Source organism: Poeciliopsis prolifica, unplaced genomic scaffold (assembly GCF_027474105.1).
Source record: "Poeciliopsis prolifica strain line A6 unplaced genomic scaffold, Auburn_PproV2 SCAFFOLD024, whole genome shotgun sequence".
Lineage (NCBI taxonomy): Eukaryota > Metazoa > Chordata > Actinopteri > Cyprinodontiformes > Poeciliidae > Poeciliopsis > Poeciliopsis prolifica.
This window is the reverse complement of record NW_026562399.1, coordinates 2,810,119-2,832,329: the sequence shown is the minus strand read 5'-3', so window position 1 is coordinate 2,832,329 and position 22,211 is coordinate 2,810,119. Positions and strand designations below refer to the sequence as shown.

The 22,211-nt window shown below is 38.0% G+C and overlaps 1 protein-coding gene across 1 annotated transcript; it reads right to left on the bottom strand.

The window, feature by feature from the left end:
* Window positions 1-220: 220 nt before the first annotated feature.
* On the bottom strand, window positions 221-19,098 carry castor2 (cytosolic arginine sensor for mTORC1 subunit 2). Its single transcript, XM_055046811.1, has 9 exons — window positions 18,803-19,098; window positions 10,760-10,830; window positions 8,567-8,760; window positions 5,920-6,052; window positions 5,722-5,845; window positions 4,836-4,946; window positions 3,719-3,801; window positions 3,334-3,428; window positions 221-3,082 (listed from the first exon to the last, which is right to left on the bottom strand). Exons 1-9 carry the CDS (start codon window positions 18,913-18,915, stop codon window positions 3,020-3,022), a joined length of 987 nt encoding a protein of 328 aa, XP_054902786.1. The 5' UTR covers window positions 18,916-19,098; the 3' UTR covers window positions 221-3,019.
* Window positions 19,099-22,211: the final 3,113 nt, after the last annotated feature.

The following is a 22,211-nucleotide window of genomic DNA, read 5'->3' as shown; positions in this document are numbered from 1 at the left end:
ACAACGTGACTGAAAATGTGATTGTTAAAAGGTGTTTATCTCCCAGCCTTTTGCTTTTTTATTCCATAAAGTTCCAGTAAAATCTTCTGAGGTTCCTGAACACCAAGAGTTAAAGTTGATCTCTTCTTCCTTTATTTCTTTCCATAATTAATCCTGGAGGCTTTGAAAACCACATTACACCTTGAGTAAAAACAGACTCAAAAAAAAAAAAAACAAAACAAAAAAAAAAAACAGCTCATTTATTTTGTTTTCACACGAGAAGCTCCAAATGAAAAGCTTTTAACATGTTTCTTTGAAATGCAATCAGAAAAACAAAAGTTACCTTCCTGGAGTTTTAACACTGATAGACATGATTTCTACTAATCTGATCAGAGGCTGAAGGCCAGAGGGAACATCGTCACGACTTCTTCCACGTGGATAAAATCATTGTGAAGCGAGAAGTCCTCTCTGGTTTCACATCGGTACAGCAGGTCAGTGGGGGGAGGGGGGAGGGTGTGGGGAAGAGGGGGCAGTGAGGGGGGAGGACCTGTGTTAAAGTGCAGACTGGAGCCGGAGGGGGAGGCGGCTTCAAGACCTAAATGGACACCAGGGGTCGGAGAGGAACCTTCCTTCCCCCTGTGAACCGTAGCTTATGTTCAGCACATTTTCAAAGTGGCTCAGTAATTTATTACGACTGCAGATCATCATTCATCAAGTCTCACTGCGGCGTCACACTGTGAGCAACGCCGGCGTCAGAAAAACATGGCAGAGAGCAGCTTTCTATTGGCCGGTTCTGAGGTGAAACAGAGACGCTAAAAAAAGAATCCTGACTTTAATCTCAGAATTGTAGCTTTTTTGCTATTTTTTTCTCAGAATTGTTTGTGCACAATTTCATCCAAATCTCGTCATGGAACTCAAATCTAGGTCTAGGCTTCTAGTGTGGATAACATTTACAATTCTAAAACTAGGAAGAAGCGATTACTTTTATATTTTGACGCAGAATTAGAATTCAAAGAATGGATTCAGAAAAAAAGTCTAAATTCTGAGATTAAATTTGAAGTGCTGTTTTATTCAGTGGCTCTAATCATCTTCTGTAAACCCTCCATAATAACTGGAGGATTTTTCAAATGCAGTGTACAACTAAAAAAGGATCAACTGGAGTTTTAAACCTGGTTTGACTGGATAAACAGCACATCATTTACTTATTAAATTGTTTTAAGTCATTTTTAAATCAAAAAGAGCTTTTAAAGATTATCGTGCAATGCCTTAAGCATTAATCTGTGAAGGATTTATTCTGCAACAATAAAACCTGACAGGAAGGGAAAAGTTGCCGAGTTTCCAGCCGTTTCTGATGAAAATGTTGATTTAAGCTTTTGCAAAGCATCACTGAAAGCTCAGATTTTAGTTACAAGAAATGAAGAAAGAAACATTTTGGTTTGTTTCAGATGCTTCATGGCTCAGAACTGAAGGTGTTGAGCCCAATTCTCTCCCTGTTCACTAAAACCAGAACTTTATCAGATAAATCAGAAAAGGTTCTTATTGCTATATTTTGGTATTTTCTAAACCAGTGCTGACGCTCCTTCATAGAGCATTAGTGCTCATGCTACTCAGTTTTTCCTTCCATGTTTTTTTTTTTCAATGAGATCTCTCCTGAGCAAAATAGCCACAAATTAAATATTTAATAACATATGACCCACAATAATAATTTTGTCGTCATATGGTAACCAGCAGAAACATTACGGCGATTCATTTTTTCCAGACTGGCTAAGGGAATGCTAAGCTAGCAAGCCAGCTAACTAATATTTAATATTGCCTCAGTTCCACAGTACTGGTTGATATGTTCTGGTCCAATATGTGTTGGACTGAGCCGGTAGAGTTGAACCCAAACGCCGAGCGCAGCATCACGCTGTGATGTTTTTCTGTCGTCCAATCAGTGGACTGTGTTCAGTTAACTGAACGTTTCACTGCTGTAAATTTATTCTGGTGAAGTAATTTGTCTTTTTTTTTTTTTTTTTTAACATATTGGCATCAGTCCGATAAAACTGGGTTGATGTTCAAACATGATTTTTATTTCCATCTTACGTTTCTGGAAAGGTCGACGTTGGGTCACGTGATGAAGTGCAGGACTGCTGGGAGTTAAGCGCTGTTGTCTTAGGAACAATGGGTTCTACAGAGGAACTTTGTAAAATATTTTATGTTGCAGGTCGTAAAGCTGACCTGTCAACACTAAACAATAACAGTGCAAAGATGATGGAGTGTCTTCAAAGTGTATAAACCTGAACCCAAATCTTTGAGGTTCCAATTTTAAAATCAGTCTGAATGATTGAAGTATTGATTTATTAGATAATGAAGAGTAATTAATGCTATATTCAAGATAGAAAAAAAAAAAGTGAATTGAGTCACAGTTCTAAAATCAGCCAGGCTGCTCACAGTGTGAATTCACCAAACATCCAAAAGCTCATCTTATGATTTCCTTCATGCGTCGCCAGACCAGACTTCCCATAATAACCATAAGGTGTGGAGGACTGGGTCAGGTCATTGCTGGTTCAGTTTAACATGGAGTAAAAGATAAAATCACAAGTGTAACAATGAAACCGCCTCCTTCACTGCAAACGTGCAGCAGTCAGACAAGGCATCGGGTTCGGCGTTCAAGCACATTGGCACTGACAAAACGACGGGGGGGAGGAAGAGATGGAGAGCTTACTGAATATTTCTTTGATTTGGAGTACATTCGTTATTCTTCCTTGAGAGGATTGAAGTAGGTTTTACAGTATGGTGCTGGTGGGAGGAAGCAGCTTTTAGAGGTAAAAAGACATCAAGTGTAGCAAACTAAAGCAGTGGCGGCCGGCGGCCAGCAGGGGGCTCCAGGGAGAAAAACAACAGTGATGGCAGCAGAAGCCTCCTTCTTCTCTGAGCTGATCCACAGCAACCCACCAACACACTCTTGGCACTTTTTGGGCAATGATAAATGTTTGAACAAAATGACTGGAAAAAAGAAAAGAAAAGAAAAAAAAACCTAAACAAAAACAAGGTCGTTCGTTCACTGCGCTGTGCTCTCGGTCCGCAGAGCTCTGATCACACTTTGGATGTTCTCCTCCGGGACCTGGAAGAGAAGCAGCAACGACAAATTCAGTTTTAGTAGATGAGGTTACCAGTAGATGATAAACACGACTGAACAGATGAATGAGAGGCAGACTGCTGCACTTGTATGCAAATTTTGCTCACTTAAAAACAAAACAACACAAAACAAAAAAAAAAACTGAACAAAACAGAGAAAAAGCATCTCGCAACCGAAGAGCTAAGCATTGTGTTTGTCTACTGCATGTAAGATATTGACTACTAAGGTTTTCTTACCAGAGCGTGGTCAAACTTGAAGGTACTAATGTAGTAAGCAGGAATGTCAGCTGTTGCCAGAGGTTCTGATATTTGAGCCACGATGCCGCATTCATCTGCAAAAAACATCAACTCTTCATCTCAACGTTGATGAAAACAGTTTACATTGTTCTCCCAAGTACAAAAATACAAAACCAGAAGTAAATATAATCCTTAATCCACTATGGATTCCCCACTTTCATTTGAGGAACATATCAAAAAATGTATTTATGTTATTCAATTTGTTTATCCCATTAATCAGTTACTCTGCACAATACTAAAATTGCTTGTTTTAGGAGCCATTGAAGCTTTCTGTAGCTATTAGACTGTGAAGAGCTACAGGAAGTTGTTGACAGCAGGAACTCACCAAAGCCTAAAGGTTGTCCTCCAATTCGAACCATTTTCCAGAGCTCACCAGAGGCGCTGGTGAAGAGAACGTTGTTTGGAAACCTGGAAGAGAAGAAACGACAGATTAGAACTGAAAAAAATCCAGATTTAATCATTTATCAGTAAAATCGTTTGAAATTTTAACTGATTAAAATCTCAACCTGTAGACATTTCCACCAGACAAAGTAACGACTAAATACACAAAGCCGTTTTCAATTCTGTATTCATTCAAAGCATAATTATCATGTTTTCTATTATCCTTAGCTGACTATGATAATTGTAGAAACAAGATCAAATAAATACAACCAGACTGACAACATGAAGACCTGATGGATGGATGTTGTGATCAAAGTTGTCCCACTTTGATCTCAGGGTTTCCAGTCCATATTCTGCACAGATGTTTCTGTACACTATGCCTGCCACTTGGTTATGTCGCTCCATGTACGCTTTCCCTGCCAGTATCTTGCACCCTGCTGTGATGTGCTGGACTGTCTCAGGGGCCTCCTTGCACAACCTACACCTTGGGTCTTGTCTGGTGTGGTAGATCTGGGCCTCTATTGCTCTGGTGTTTAGGGCCTGTTCCTGGGCGGCCAGGATGAGGGCCTCTGTGCTGTCCTTGAGTCCAGCTTTTTCCAGCCATTGGTAGGATTTACTGATTTCACTTGGGTTATTTGCTGGTATATATATAAAAATAAAAATAAAATAAAAATAACTTATTTTTGTAGTTATCATTTAATTTAGGCATTAATGACCTGCCCACTTCTAGTTTTGAATGGCCGGGCTTTGATTAGGCCGTTAGGGACGAGGTGGGACATGAAGCCAGATGCTTTTCTGCATGGGCTCCAAGTTTAATGAGTGAGTTCATGGAGAGAAAATGGGGGACTCGGTGGAGAAGGAATGAGTCAGAATGACACCCTCTGTGATTTAAGCACACCGCGTCCACCCGAGAGGTTCGTTATTGCTTAGCAACAAGCTAATCACCCCCTCAAATAGCAATCATGAATTTATTCCCCCAACATAAAAGTAACAACCCCTTTAGCAGAGAAAAACAACATCTTGAGGAAATAGAAAGATAATCAAGTTTTATTTGTGCTCACCTCTGAGCTGTCTGCTCGTCCATGACCAGCGAGATGTAGCCCTCGATCAGCGAGAAGGAGAAGAAGCGGATGTGACTGGAATCCTCGCCAGACGCCCCGACCTCTTTTGACCTGGGGAAAAAACTGAAACCTTCAGGAACTCAACGTCTCTTACGGTCGCATTTAGCTCACTTTCATTCCTAAAGGTGACCTGAGGTCTGTGGCCTATACAAAACATATATCTTTTGCACCAACTCATTCTTGGTTCTGCCTGTTTTCAGAAGAGGTAAAACCAGCTGAACAGATGTGCTGGAGCTTTGATAGATGCACAACAGACAGCAGATTCATAAAACCATACTTGTTACCATCAATGTTAGATTTTCAAGATTGATGGAAATCTATGTTGTATATACACATATATATATGAAAACTATGATATCACATTGTAATCATAACATTGCAATAGTAATATGTATATTCAATGAAGGAAGGTATACTTTCTTTTTTATTGTGACTACTGTACCTCACAGATATACTAATGTCTTTAGATTTCAGACATTTGATCAAATACGTATATATAGAAACTTTCAAGCACCTGGTGTTTCACTGCAACAGAGAAAATTTGACAGTCAAAGCAGAAAATTTAAATGTGTGGTTATTTTGTCTCTTTTGTCTGCTTGGAAAAGGAGAACGTGGATTTAATCACTTATTAATCTATTTGTATTGTTTTATTCAGGCAATCTATTATCAGATTGGTCAAATGACTACAAGATTTTTCATTTTGGTTCTAAAAACATGTTAGCTTTCTGTTTATACTGGGCTCCAGAAAACAGCTTCTCTTTCTGATCAGCTTCAGAGTTGAACCCTTTCAGGAAGCGTTGAGGCCACGGCGTGGTGAGCCTCTCACCCTCCAGAGTAGAACATGACATCCATGAGCAGCGTGGCGACGGAGGGCAGCGTGTCTGGGTCCAGGCTGGTCACACAGAACATGTTGCTGGGGCTGGAGAGAGGGTGAATGATGGGGCGGGGCACTAAAACATGACAAAACATCAGTGGCAAGGCGGGATCAGCTTAAAAAAATGAATTTTAATGAGAAAATACCTACCAAGTTTGGGCTTCACAAATCCGTTGGAGATTCCCAGATTGTGTGCGGCGACGGTTTCTCCATTGACAACCCGGAACAGCGTGAACTCGGAAGACAGAGTGTGCATGACCATCGGCAGGTCGCGCTCTCGGACCTGATGGGAAATGAAAAAACAAAAACAAAAAAAAAACAGCAAAGAAGTTTAGAGAAATGGTAGCAAAAACTTTAGTCTGACTTAAGGTGAGGGGGTGGAGCTTAAAGGTCCTCAAAACTAATTTTCTTTAACTCACCTTTCACTTGGACACTGGGCTTACAAAAACTCAAAAGTATTTTCATAAAAAAGAAATAAAATAAACAAAGAAAGTGCTATTCTCTATTAAAATATTCCAATATCTAATATTTGGGTTCATTGGCTAAAAAAATCTTAAAAATCTAAAGAAATGGATTTAACCTAAATCATTAAAGCTTTAACTTTGATAAATTAGATTTTAATGCTTACAAAATGTTACTGCATTTCATCCCTTTTTTCTAAACATCTGTTTATTCAATAATTTAGAAGCAAAAATGAGTTTTTAAATTGTAAATGTTGCTTATTTTGACAGTATATAATTCTTAATTAAATTGCAGTTTAATTACAGGTCCTGCAATTGATCTGATTCAAAATTGTAACCAGGTCTTAAAGTAACTAAAAGCTGCTCACTGGTTTCCAGCTTTATTGTTTGTATTTTAATTTGCCACTAGTAGATGCACTTAAACAAGGAAAAACAGTTTATTGTGTTTCAATATATAATGTTTTAGCTCATTATCAGTTATCCTCAAAAAGCACTGAAAATTCATTTAAATATGCTTGAGTCACAAAAAACAGTTATTCTGTGTGTATGAAGCCCATGTTTTCCTATATTTTCACAGACAATAGAGCAGAAAAATTATATTCAAATTAATGAGGTTAATTTCCCTTTTTCAGTAGTAATATTTTAGTTTGATTAGAAGTTATAACCTAATCTAGAGATTTGCCTATAAATCAATATAAAAATCTACTTTTGTTTCACATTGTAGAATAAGGAACATATTTAAATACTTTTCTGTACTTAATATTCATTTATTCTGAGATGAGATGATGCAATTACAGCCAGTAGAGGCATTTTAGGTCATCTTTAAATAATAATTGTGACACAAAGCAACACAACAGTGAAAACAGATTTCAATCTGTTTTGTTTTTTGGTTTCCATATAGATTTGGTTGGAAACCTGCAGTAAATCAATGTCAGACGTTAAGGAGTTGACGTGGGGAATGCTGCGGTAAACGTTTGTCTGTTTTATGTAAAGCAGACAGTGTGGAGACAGGAAGCAGGTCTGAGTTTGGTACCTTGGTTTCCAAGAAGCTGAGCTGCTGATCCTCTTTATGTAACAGATTATCAACGCACACTGCCGTTATTTTCTCCCCATTTAAAAAAAAAAACAAAAAAAAAACAGAAGCTGGAGTGGGTCAGCAGACCTTGTTTTTCCACAGGACTGATGCAGTAAAAACAAAGAGTCCCTCTGGTTACTCTAGGATTTCCTTCCAATTTAAAAATCAGACAGTCATCGGTTCATCTCATCCCTTTTTCATGCAGGCTCTGTGGACGTAAACAACAGCCTGCCAGCGGTTGCATAACAGACAAATAATGCAAGAGTTACAGCAGGCCGTAAAGCTGACCAGCTTTATGCCAGCATGTATGACGTGACGGCAACCTGTTCAGTTTTAATCAAAATCATCATCCTCAGCTTTATCGCATCCAAATGTTTCCTTTAACGTCTCCAAGCTGGAGGCTTACAGGGATGACATCACAACTGGTTCCGTGGATAATTACAAATTTTAATTTACCTGCAAAAAAGACGCATCTCGAAGTAGAACAACAGCAAAAGTTAATCTAGAAACAGTAATTCAGGTCCTTTCAAGGATATTTCCTGAGCACTTTTTCCTTCCACGAAACTTTGTGAGTATGCTTGGATACATCAATCACTGTAGGTAAACGTGACCCATATTCAACTCTCTCACCACAGTCTGTCTGGCCCAATTCTGATCTTTTAAAATAGACAAAAAAAAAAAAAAAAAAAGCTGATTTGTTCCACTTCCATATGTGGAAGTATATCAGATAAATATCCGATAGTTTTCAAAGTCTGGAGCATAAACGCTCATGTTGCATCGTATTCAACTTTTACATCATAGATGTGAGACATGCGTCATAATTCTGCACCAGAAGAAGCCAGACGCTGAAAATCTGGACGTCAACTACTGAAAAAAATTTGATTTATGGAAAAGATGAAAGAAGTTTGTTTCAGTGAATCACATGAAACCCAAATTTAGTTCTGACTACACATCAAAACAGACTTCTCTACAAAAAACTCTGACATTTTTTGATTAATATCAGAGACAAAGTCTCAGAGAGTTTCTTCAAAATTCATAAATCTTCCATATTCTGTTTTCAAAGTAAATTCCTCCCCTGCAGCTCCAGGACGTTGAGCCTCTATATTCTCATTTTCTACATAACCAACATGGTGTCAACGGGTGAGAAAGAAGCAAAAGTACGAAGAAACTACAGATCAGTATCGGTTCAAAACATCATTATGGAGTCCGACTTCCCTTAAATAAAAGCAACAGCCCTGTGACGGTCTGAAAAGACACTCACCAGGATGAAGTCGGTCTGATACGTTGATACCATGAAAACAGAGATGTTGTGGTCGGCCAGTGGCGCTATGACTGATTTGGCGATTTTGGTGACGCCGATGGGCTGCGAGCTGGAAGCGCTGCCGCCGCCGGAAACCACATTGAGCGCCAGCCATGTTGAATCGGCAACACTGATGAGATTTGACTGAGGCAGCTCTGAGGAAGAGGAGGAAAGAGTTTTTATTCATGGTTTCTGTGGACACAGCCGGAGTCTGACGTTTTCAAACAACTATCCTGGGCGTGGACACCGCTCCAAAAGCAGGAAGCAGGCTACAGCGCAGGGCATTCTGGGTGAATCCAATCAAAACAGGTGCACGAGAAACGGACTGTGTTCTTTTAGTCTGAAACAAAAGAGAAATCCAACAGCCACTAAAATCTGATGCCACTCCTTTTTGTTTGCTTTGTATGAAGAAGGAAGTCGTGCTCAAGAGGTTTTTGATGTTTCCTTCAGCGGTTGCAGTCCAACGAAGAGGGGATCATGTTTTTGAAGGGTTTGGGTTTGACAGTGCAGTACAACACATTTTAGGGTCAATGTAGATAATAAAAGAGGGAAGAGTAAATTTATGCTGAAAAAAAAAAACTTGGACATTTTCCAGAAAAAAGCTTGCAAAGTTCTGTGTTTGAAACGTCAAAGATTTGCTAGAAAAAAACTTCTCAGTTTCAAAAGTTGACTTAAAACTCAGAAGTTCAGAATGTTTCTAGTTTTGTTAGAAATGTACTTTTTTTCTCCATAGAATGGCCCCAACATGCCGTCGCAGTGCACTGTGACAGTGAACTGCACCAGTTGAAAATGTAGCAAAAGTTGCAATTCTCCAGTTGAGTCTACTGGACTAACAGGTGAGAAATGACCTGCACACAATAAAAACTCATCCATCCTTAAATGTTACTAAAACCATGTAGTGTTTCTCAAAGCAGACGAGTACTTTGAAAACACATTTTAGACGATATTTCCACAGCAACATGCTCCGGATGACACCAAGCACTGCTAATCCACCTCATTTGCTTTTGCCACTCCACTTTAAAATCTCTGTCAGTCTGTTTGTTTAGAAAGACGTTGGAGTCAGAGACATGGTGAGGACTTCCTCCTCCTCGCGCAACTCTTTGGTCCTGCTCTGCATCCATGAAATCTCCTTTTTTTAACTCTGCTGGGATTTGGGGGTCAAAGTTCAGACGTTATTTGAGCTTCAAGAAGTTCACCAGCTGCTCCTGGTTGTAAAAAACATCTCGTTGCCACAGTTACATCATATAACAAGTGTCCGAAAGCAAAATAGAGAAACGAAAGAGCAAAAAATCCTTCCAGCTGCACAACATCCAGACAAAGGAAATAATTGTTTTATTTTGGATCTCTGGGCAAACTGGTGAAGAAATATATGCTTTTTAGAATAAGTCTCACTTTTTAAATCACTTCATAAGTGATTTATAAATTTCATTCAAAGTCAGAAACATTTGAGTGAAGCTTGATCGTTTCAAGAAACACAAGTCGAACTGAAACGATTATGATTAATCGTTTAATGAAATAATTGTAAACTAATTTAGTTATCTATTAACGATTGACTGGAGTATTCAGACTCAAAACAACAATAAAAGAATAACTACATTTTTAAAAAAGTAAAAATCCCAAACAGCTCTTGGTTGTAACCACTGGCAGCGTTCAGTCAGGGTTCGGTCAGAACCGCCTGTCCTGTTTACTTGATGTCATCCGACACGGCTTGCTTGAGTTTCACCCCGATTCTAAGTCCAACAAAACACACACACACACACACACACACACACACACACACACACACACACACACACACACACCACACACACACACACACACACACACACACACACACACCACACACACACACACACACACACACTGAGGCACTTATCAGTGTAAAATACCTGCAGCAGTTATGCAACACACAGCATGTGGTCTCCAGAGTAACCGAGGAGGGTCACTGTGGAAACGGCGGCGTAATGACACGGGTTCGTTCACTCAACCCGCCACAAAGAACCGGCCGGCCAATTGGCCTCGCATCTATAACAACAGAGTGTGCTCAAACAGTGGCAGCCGAAGTCGCCGCCGCCGCTGGACACAATTAGAGAAAACACAACGTGATCCCCATCCACGGTTGCCACGGCGACTTCCTTAGCGAGAGAGGCCCACCTTTAAATCCTTCCTCGTCCACGATGATGGTGTAGTCCTCTGGAGTCTCCGTCAAACTGAAGAACTTGCATCTGAAACGGAAAAAACCCAAAAAGAACCTCAGTAAGTATTATTACAACACTTAGATTTGCTTCAGCTGTTTTTAGTTTCATAAAGAAATTAGATGAGCTGGGAAGTTAATTAAAAGATGCAAGGAATCCCCAACAAAAGAGGCAAAGCTTTCAATCCTTCCTCAAACAAACAAACAAACAAAAAAAAAAATCCAAGCAAAAAGAAATTATTTATTTTTTCCCCCACCTACTATCTTGTTAAGGAACTAAGTGCACAAGACAACTTGAAAAAGCGACACCAAAAGGAAACAGAGCTTCCAGTCATCACTGAGCTCTGCTCTTTGGTAGCATGAAGGTTTCTGATGCAGCAGCAACGAAGCAAATCAGAATTTAGATCCAGCACCTTTCAGCAGTAGGAAGATAAAAACATCAGGCTAAACGTCACAAATACCGGAGAAAAACATAAAAAAATCCAAATCCAGCTTTATGTTGCAGTCAACTGGTCCAAAACGCTACAGAGTACGAGACAAGGGGGTTTAATTAAAATGTTACATGATTAAAAATTGCAAATACTTAGGTGATCTTGAAGCAGTTTAAAAAGTTTTACTCTTTTAAAAAAAGACTTTTAGACTATTTTGTAGTCTAAAAGAGCTATTGTTTAGATTTATAGATTGTGGCCCATGTGTCAAGAAGGATAAAAACTGAAGTCTGGAGACTTAATCCAATGAAACAATCACAATCCGGACATTTTAAATCTGTTAAACTGATAATAGATGGTAGATGAGGAATGGAAAACCTCCAGAACCAATGGACTTAACATGCATGCTTCTAATTCAATAAGTGTCCATGTGGAGTAAATGACATTGAACCAGTGTAAATGTTAACATCCTGGATATAAATAACAATAAATGGCTCATTGTTCTGAAGAACTACAAATGTTGGTTGAACAGAAAGTGATAATTAAGGTAAAACAATCTTGGTTTGACTAGATTTAAGTTTTTTAGACTTCACCACCAGCTGAAAATGTAGCTTACAGAGCTTGTTTAAGTTAATCTAATTAGTGTAATATTAGACATTACTGATGGGGTCAAGGAAGCAATAATGAGGAACTGGAGAAAATGAAGGCACCAATAAACTGCAATAGTGGAGGAAATGTTTATAATTGGAACTACAAACTACACAAATGGACAGAAAATGGGTAAAATTGAAAATTCATATAAAAAATTATTGAGGTAAATGTTACCCAGCAAGTAGTTGAATGTGTCCTATGGTTTCTGTTAAAAAATGTGAAATCAATAAGGACTAAAAAAGTTGTTTTCAGTGAAGTTTGTTCAGTTTAACCCATGTTTCAGCAGAAGCAGAGATTTTCCATCATGTCCTTGAACAGACAGGGAAACAGCATCAACATGAGTCCAGTGACAACCTCACTGCTCACCAGCCTGCCGCTCAATATTTACACTTTATATTTGTCTGAACGGTGTGAAGGAACAGAAAGACATCAACACAGAGGCTCCAACAGCTCTGCCTGTGAAGAAAAGCCGCATTTCCTTCTCGAATTAGATGAGCCGTCACACGTCACCCTGATTTTCGGCTTGTTTGGTCGAGCAGGGACATTAAAGAAGACGAGGACAGAGCGTCGTCTCTCCGGTCGGGGCAGATTTGTTCCCCTTTTATCATATTAATGCGAGTTCTGCTTCATGACTTTGTTTACTCTTTGACACGACTACGTTCAGATAAACACGAGACAGGAGAACCACTGCAGAGACGCCGGACATTCGCCTCACTCTGTGAGCCTCACTCTGTGAGCATGTTAGGAACTTCACATGCAGGCTTCAAATGATCCCCAAACACACACAATTCACAGCTCTGGGTTAAATTACCGCACCGTGGAGAACTGATTAAAACTGAGTCTAATCATCAGGAGTATATAATGAGGATTTAAAAACAGAGTTAAAAAATGAAAAAAGACAACTTAGATGGTTTCATTTGAAACAGAAAAATAAATACTTCTAAATGCAGTCATTTCAGGTGCTTTTTGAGAAGATTTTAAGTTTTTTTTCTTTCTGAAAAGAAAAATTACAAATGAAAAAGTATTTCCAAAAAATGGCTTTTACTTCAGTCATCACTTCTGTGAAATATACATTAGTTTAATTATAATAAAATATCTCATTTCAGTGAGTATAAATAAAATAATGCAAATATTTCTTTAAATTTTCTAAACATATTTTAAAAAATATTGTAAAATAAATGTCATTAAAAAATGATACAATCCTGTCACAAAAGTAGCTAAAACATGAATTTCCTGTATTATTTCAGGTCTTTTTGGGAGAAACAAATTGAAGACACGTTCCTCTGTTGAAGCTGTTAAGTCGTATCGAGTGATTTGCCGATTCTGCAGAGGTGCTGACATTCATTTGGAGTCAGGCTCCGAGCGCCTGACAGTAATCAGGATCTTTATCTTCCAGGAGCTGCTCTGAACTCGTCAGCGGCCCGGACGGTACCGAGCCAGAATCCAGCTCGATCGTTTATCTCATGGAGTTTTTCAACACGCTGCTCAGACACAGGGAGCTTTCGTCAGTTTTTAACAAACAAATTATCATAATTTGCCTCAATCCCACTAAATAAGGCTAGTCTTTTACTCACTAAACAAACTAGACTGACTTGATGGACAAATTAACATTTATATTTTTACAGCAGGTTATAGAAAGAAAAACATATTTATAAGTATATATATTTTTACAAAATCTAAGCACTACATTGAGGGAAAATAAAAAATACATGATTTATTGTTATATAAAATCTCTCATGGGAATTCTGATTTATAGTAGCAAAATTACTGTTAATAACTGAAAAGCTCCAAAATTTTAAATGTTGAAATTATTTAAGTGTTTTTTCTCCACTGTAGATCCAGTGAAACCATCAATAAATTTAATTAAACTCAGTAAGATATGTAGCCACTCTGCACCCCGCAGCAATTAAAAAATAAAATAAAAAGCACGCTTTCAATGCAACAAGCATCCTAATGAAGACTTTTTGGCTTAAAAACATGTCAAATTCACATGTTTTGAGTCCTGATAATTAATTAGTAAATTAATTATTTCAATAGTTGATTCATCACAAGAATTTCATCCCACCCACAAAAAAAAGTCAAAATCTAGTTTATATCACTAGATAGAAATAAAATATTTAGTCCTTGTTCTCCTGATCTTATTTTGTTGCAAAACTGCAAAACCTTTGAAACAAACAAAAAAAAGACTACATTTATATATTTGGGAGGAAGAAGAACTGTTCAGATTTATTCAGGTTTTGGCCAAGAGGAGTCCAACATTAGGAGGATCAGCAGGTAACAGAGAATAGAGCGGAAGCTTATTTAAGAGTAAATTAAGAGGCTGTAAACAGCACCAGAAAAACACTTTTCTTTTTATATCTGTAATCACCTGCTGTCGAGTTTCCATTGTTTCTTTGAAACAGCAGCACTTGGAGACTTTTCCGTGATATTAGATTTAATTTTGTGAATGGGTTCAAAAAAGACAAACTGGGTTTTCAATGCTTAACCGCAGAATTGAAAAGAAATCAAATCCATTTCTGCACAAACAGACTGTATGTTCTCTAAAGATGAAAGAAAACAGTTGAAGAGGCCCATCAAAGAGGAGCCACTTCAACATTGGTGCCTAAGTGGAAGAACAGGGAAAAACAACAACAAAAAAAATCCAGTGTGAACCAATGAAAACTCAGGCCCTGCAGTCAAATTATATGAACTTATGTAATCATTTGTGGATGGCTGCCAGCTGCACGCAATCACTTAAAAAATGGACCCAAACATCAAGTCTCATATGGGAGGAACTTGACTTTGTTCAAGAAATGTTCTTGTCTCATCTTTCAACTTGCAGAGAAAAAACAAAATCTTACCAAGTGTTTTGGGTGTAGTTTCTAGTGCAAATTCCTCAGTACAGCAGAAATAAAACACCAACAACAAGTAACTTTTCAGCAATTTATTGGAGCTTGTTTTAAGTACGGTAAATAATTCCTTAATACTGATGAAAAGGTACTTGATCCACAGGGAGAGTATTTCACTTAAAATACATTTTTTCCCAAGCTTTATGTGAAATAGTCTCTAGTACTTCCCTTAAAATAAAGATTAAATTATTTACTTAAAGCGGACCTATTATGTAAAATTCTGATTTTGTATGTTTTTATATTTCCTTTTGGGTCTCTACTGCTTCTCAAAACAATCCAAATGCTTAAAAATAAACAAATAAAAAACACCCATCTGTTTTTTGATGCCTGGAAAACTTTCCAGATGTAAGGTCACAAATTAGCAGGTGCTGCCCATCACATAGAAACCCAAGCAGAGCTTCAGTACTCTTGACCAACTGGTTTTACTCCTGAATGTGTCATACAATGGCTGCTGGAAAAGTGTTTTGTTGTCGAGTTCAAAACAGGCAGAATTTAGCAGGTGAAATCTCATTAACAAATTATTTTGTGCAACAAATGTAATCAACATGTTTTGTGTAGGCCACAGATCTATCCTAAACTGTTCAAGGAAGCATAATAGGTTGCATTTAAAACACGCTTTTATAGCTTCATAGTTTTGTCTTATTACAAGTGTTAAGACATTAGCACTAGAAACCAGACCAAACATACTTGGTAAGATTTTGTGAATTCGCAAACTGCAAATTTAACTTATGCTCAAATGTAAAGAAAATATGTTTTTACAGTAGTTCCTCTGCAGGGGGTGGATTTTTGATGTGAGCTCACAAAAAAGGTCATTCTTACATCAAAAGTGAAGCTAATTGTGAAGCTAGCAGGCTGCTAGCTTAAATGAGGGAATTAGCCAAATTCCCTCATTAAATAACAAGCCATTCATTTGGTTCAGGTGTGTTGGAGCAGGGATGAATCCAGCTGCATGCAAGAAGCTCCTGCAGACTGGAGTTGGACTCCACTTGTCAATTACATAAAATCCCAATAAAATACACTGACGTTTGTGTCTTTATCATGTGAAAAACCCTAAAAATAAAGGGGAAACACCACACATTTCACAAAACTCCCAAGAAGTAGTGGTTATCATTTAAATATGTAGTGGAAATTAAAATAGGAAGCAAGCCTCCAGAGAGCATCAAGTCCTCATGGTTGCAGAACAAGTGGTCATTGTTTATAGTTCATCACATGTTGTAAAGTTTTGTTCTTCTAGTTTATTTCAGGCAGCTCGACCTGTTTATCTGGAATAACTGGATATGAGAATCAATATCAATTTAAAAAACACAAAAACACTTCTTACTTTCTGTCTGAAACATCAGAAATCAAGGAAGCTGACACTGACTGCATGATGTTAGCAAGCAATGAAACCATTGCTTTAATATGTATTTGTATATTAAGCATAGGGCACCAAAGAGGGATTAAATTATGGGGTTTAATTTGGAATATTGCTACGAAAGTGGAAAGAAGGACAGAAGAAAGGAAGACTGGACACAAGGAAGGGATGAAGGACAGATATGAAAATAAGAAACACAATGAAGGAGGGAGTAAAGAAAGTTGGACACAATGAGGGAAGATAAGACCCAAGGAAAAAGACATGAAGGATGGCAGAAAGTATACGAGGAGGTAAAACAAGGGAAAAAAAAGAAACACAACAATTACAGCAATGGCAGAATGAAGTCAGCAAATATGAATATTTCCAAACTCTTATTAAAGCTGCCGTGTATAACTTTTGTTAAATATATATTATTTTCCATGTTTTTGAAACTGTCACCATGTTGTAACAGTTTGACAGGAGAGGCAATCTGTGAAAAAAATGAGCTCCCCTCCTTTCTCCCAGTGATATCCAGAATCAACCAATCAGAGCTAGGAGGCGGGTCTTGGCGCGGTCAATCACCTCTTTGTGCTGCTGCTCATCCCTTACTCACCGCATGTCTACACATACCCCTTTCCTGTCAGCCTTCTGTCATATAAGGGACACCCATATATGACAGATCAGTTTTTGCCAATATGTAAAGAAAACATTTTTATAGAAGTTATACTGCACCTTTAACTTAGCATTTTTCTTGTTTGTTTGTTTTTTTTTTCTTGAACTTCTACAAAAGCTCTTTGCCTTTGATTTGATTGCACAAAAAGTGCTCTATAAATAAAGTCTTATCGGTTGGTTGATTGATCTTACAGACTGCTCTTAGAAAAATGTTTCCAGCATAAGCAGTTTGAGATAACTGAGATCAGCTGAGAAAGATAAATCTTCAGATGTTATTGGTCCCCAAACTGTAATCAATACTAACAGCATGTGGCTACAATGCAACTTCAGGTAGTTTTGATCCTGTGAGGTAAAGTTTAACCTTAAGGGATTGAGTTTTATCAGCGATTAATTACAGCAGCACCAAGTTTTATCTGGGACACCACACAGAAGGACAGAGAGGTAATTACAAGACACCAGCCACAACAGAACCAGAAGTAAAAACCGTGACTATTCCTCTCATGAATGGGTGTTAGAAATGTTTTCTGCAACATTCTGCGAGAGCGCAGATTAAAAACCAAATTGGCCACAGTGTTTCTGAGGTTTGTTTACACTGAAACCTGGGAAAATCTTAACAGAAAATAAATAAAGAGTTGGCCATTTTTAAAATGTTCTTATGTAATGCCATGCCGGGTTCAACAAATGATAATTAATGAAATATTACAATAAATATCAGTTAACTGCCTTATAACAGTGTTAATTCTGCTAGAAAGAATTATTACTGCAAAAGTGAAATTTTCATAATTAAATACACTGAAAGAAAAGTTGGCCTTCTTTTTAAAAAATAAGAAAAAATATGTTCAACTTTTAATGGAAACCAAACTCCTGAAAAACCTGAAACAGGAAATACCATAAAAGCCAGAAAATGATCACCTTTACAAATTTAACTGTTAATGACAATTTGACAAGATATCAAACATATTGTTCTTTTAGCATAACAATTTTTTTTACTGACAATTTACAGACTTGCATATTACATACTAATAAAATATATGTTCAAGTCTGTAGTACAAAATATTGCATTTTACTTTAGTTTTGATTAATTTTAGAAAGATATGATATATAAACTGATATAATAAATCAATGATGTCCAAGAATCTTGACATGCTCACCAAAATAGTCTGACTTATTGTGATTTTTTTTACTTGCTTAGCAATGAATGAAACAGAACATTTTAAAGGAGGAAGAAAGTCAGTTTGTGGAATTACTGTTGACAAACTTATTATTCTTTTATTAATTATTTTTGAACAATCACTTTTGTACTGGTTAATATAATTAAAGTACTCATTTTTGATTTTGTGATTCAGTTTCTTTGACTATTATTCAATTTTCAAATCATGAAGCTATATTTTTATCCTTATGATTGTTTTGAACTCATACTATTTTAAAAAACCTTTGTGCTTGCAGCCTTTATTTCTAAACATACTTTACATCACTTGATTCTAATAACTTGGTATTAGTGGGTTGCAAAAGGAATTTAAAGCTTTATTTGGACATATAAAAAGGCCAACCTAACATTATTTGTATCCCAGTAGCAACTGTGGTAGGGCACCAAAACAAGCTTTCACCCAGGCCCCGCTTCCTGCCATTTACGGCCCTGAGCACCGGGTCTTCTACATTAGAAGTTTCCGCATTTAAAATGCCCTCATCTGCATGCAGAACTTTACCAGATCGGGCGAAAATTACTCTGACACAAGCCAGAAAGCAACAACATAAACACCAACACTGGCGTCGATCCACAAAGCGTCGTTATAAACCCTGCACAAGCCGGACAGGCCCTGAAACTGCGAGCTGCTCTGACAACAACACCTAAAAGCAGCATGATTGGAGCTTTAACACTGAACTCCAGGAGCGAGCTGCAGCTTCAATAAACACCCTTTAACATGCAACCCCCGGTGTTTGCTGGCTAGGTTAACAGCAGCAGCAGGAGAAGCACATAAAACACGCATAAAAACAGCTTCACACGGATAACAGCACTCTTAAGTTGCCTACCTTGTTTTGGAGGCCAGGAAGGCGAGTTTTATTAATCCATGGGTGCAAATCTCGATCCCCTCTTTCTCTATACTCGCCACTTTCAAGCTGTGCTCTAAAATATGAAGCTCCATCTTTTACGCCTTCTCATTGGAGGAACGTCTAAAACTTAAAACAAAACAACTAAATAGTGTGAGACAGAAAGCATAAATAAATAAATAGACACATACGGCTGGCTGGGGCGCATTAAACAGGGAAAGAAACGGGGAGGTAGGGTAGAATAAAGAAAGCTGAGGTAAAACCCGGACCTAATGTCAAACCCAGAGCGGAACGCCACACTACTTCCGCTCGGTGCTTTTCAAAGTAAAAGCGGCTCAAATTGCCCAGCAATGAAATATGTCTCAGTCATAAAATGTCAAATTGCTAATTTTGGTTTATTTATGTAAGCCCATTAACTATGTAGTAGCTAAATATACTATTCACTTTATAATAAATATATTCCTCTCATCAGTGCCTCAAACAGAATACATGCTAATGTTAGCATCTGGTTTTACCTGAACTGAAATACAAAAATGAACAGAATACAAATTTTACAATACAATTTTTAATCAAGAAAGTGTTTAAAATTCAAATGGAGCCATATCAGTATCACTGTAATCAAGCAGTAACGTAATAACTATAATTTTTAAAAAGTAAGCTAGCGGTAAGCCAATCAGCCAGTTACAACTGCTGCTAGAAAATGCAATGATCAATTGTTTCCCACTTGTTAAAGTTCTTAAGGTGCTTTCCGTCTGTACTCTGAAAGTTGAGGAGTCTAACAGATTGATGTTTGGTTTAATTAGAAACCATCAAAAGTAAAAATTTTAAATTAGTTTCTGTAACTTTTAGCTTTATCCTATCGACAGCGGCCATGTTGGATTTTAATTCAAATATTTAATTAGAAACAAACTTGGTTATGTAGCCTATACATATAAATGTAATCAAAGGGTTGGAGATAGTGATGGTGGTGTGCAGGAAAGATCTCCTATTGATGTCTGTATCACATTAAGTCTGAATAAGCCTCTGACATTTATGCTGTATGTTTTAAACATCTAAACCACATAAACAATAGCAACTGAACCAAATTAAAATACAAAGTGTGAGACCAAATGATGTCTACAAATTGTATTTAAAAAACAAAAACGGAAACAATTAGATAAATTGGTGCCCTAATTGTTGTAATTTTTCTTCATTACAATCATTAGTAACTTGATGCCTGGATAACTACGTAATTCCACTCTCTTTATTAGTATATTTTTATTTTGAAGCCAGCCTATAAAGCGGAAGGGACTCTTTAGCATTTCTGCAGTAGCTTTTTGCGCTAAGGTACGCTGCTCCCCATGTTTGCTCACCGACTGGAATAGTTAGCAGCTGGTCGGAGTGAAACAAACAACTTGCCATTCAAACGAAGGGGGGCAGGTCTGCACTGCACCGGAGCACCCTGGGAAATGTCGTTTTCTTGGGCACTGGCCAATCTCACGCTTAATACTGAAAGAAGCAGATATTATCCCTCACAATTTTAACTTTTAACACCGTTTTCATAACGTAACACCTGTTAGCTTTAACCAAGAGATGATCCAGACATAAAAAGGCTGCTAAATCTAAGGGATTAGATGATGTTAGAGAGTAATAATTACACAAACATTTATAGTAGAGTCCAAGGATGTATGAGGCCCCAAGCACAATTTAATTTGGGGCCTCTTTAAATTTTAAGGCGCTCACTCCTGTAGTTGGTTGGCCATATTTAGGAGTTGACGTCACTGGCTCCGCCCCTATACGAAAGTAGAGTAAACCCTGAAAAACAGTGTTATCATGAAAGAGGTAGTAAAACTCAATGCATTATCTGAGACATTTCTTTTTGAGTCATTTTTGCCTGATCAACCAAGGTCAGGGAGGGGTTGCACAGTGGCACTTTTGGTAGTATTGTTGCCTTGCAGCACAAGGTCCTGGGGTCTTTCTGTATGAAGTTTGCATGTTCCCCCCGTGGATATGTGGGCTCTCTCAGGGCACTGGCCAATCTCAACTATGCCGTTTCCTCTACCGTCCAAAGGTTAACTGAATACTCTAATATTGTTTTCTCACCTCATATTCTGGTTGGACTCAGTTTAATTGCAACATTAGTTACATGTCAATTGATTCAAACTAATTGAAAAATCTGTTCCCTTATTTTACTCCCTAACACTCAATGCCTGAAATTGGGCTTCTGGCTTTTTAAAAGCTCCTTCTTTCTGAAACTCTGCCTCCAGGAAGTCATCACAACATGACTCCTCCATCACTCCTATAACGTTTTTAACCAGCGTTACACTGAGAAGTAACTCCAATAATGAGTGCAGATGCACTATTAGCAAACTCCACCAGGTGTATGCCAATTGCTACTGGCTAGTCTGAAGGAGCTCAGTGGAGGAGTCTTGGGGAAGGGATGCTCTGTGCAGCAGAAGCTTGGAACCTGCAGCTTTGAGGGCAAGTTGCATATTGAAGAGGTCTAGTCCACCCAGGTGTTTTGCACAGGTCCATCGTTGCTACAGGAGATTAAAGGATTTCTCAAACTTCCATGAAAGAATCAAAGCATGTTTGAAATGAGGAAATAACATTATGATGTAAAGCTCAAAAAAGTTGATTTTGCAGAACACTTCCCCTATAAGGTCATGTGTGTTAGGGTCTCTCCAAGCAGATGAAACATTATAATCTGATCTCTCAAGGGGATGACTCCGTAAAATGGGCCTCCCCAAACCCTCTACAATCAATCTTTTATTTTTGCATGCCAAGATTAGTAGAACTTCCTTCTCGGTGTATCCAGAACAAAACTAAGCAGCGGGAAACAACTACAGGTCAGCATAAAAAGAAGCAGCATCTGTTATCGGCACGCATACTTGCTGACTGCAAACGATCCGAAGGATTACCTGCTGCTCACACACATGGCCTCACTCAGCGACTCCCTACGAGGGAGCAGGACGGAAAACATCTGTGAGACTTTGAGAGAGAAAGTTGCAGCTCTCTTTTTCTGACTATCAGTTCATCTCACCTTCACACATGGATTGCATCAGGATGATTCAGTGTTGCCAGATGAGTCCTTAACAATTGGGATCCATTAGAGAAAATTATTTTTGCACTACTCTTCTGCTGTTCATGTTTTTGTTGGCTGAAAGCAGACTTCTCTGAACCTCTGAAACTTTTGAAGTCAAAATACTAGGAAGCAGCAGTTTTATTACATGTGAGAAAATGTTGATGCAAAGTGATGAAGGCAGAATGTTTTTCTCTGAAGCAAACCATCAGCTGAAACGCATTAGAGTGCAGAAAACACAATTCATCAACAATAACTGGAGCCTCAACGTTTGCAATTTACACCATTTGGTCTCTGCAAAACCCAAATCTTATTAGTGGGGCTTTTGCA

Bases quoted from the DNA above. Each gene is read 5' to 3' on its own strand.
- castor2 (XM_055046811.1), bottom strand. From the start codon at position 18,915: ATGGAGCTTCATATTTTAGAGCACAGCTTGAAAGTGGCGAGTATAGAG. The intron at 5,846-5,919 runs GTAGGTATTTTC...GTCATGTTTTAG, and splicing joins ATTTGTGAAGCCCAAACTTG to TGCCCCGCCCCATCATTCAC. The intron at 3,429-3,718 runs GTGAGTTCCTGC...TGTTTTTTGCAG, and splicing joins AGGACAACCTTTAGGCTTTG to ATGAATGCGGCATCGTGGCT.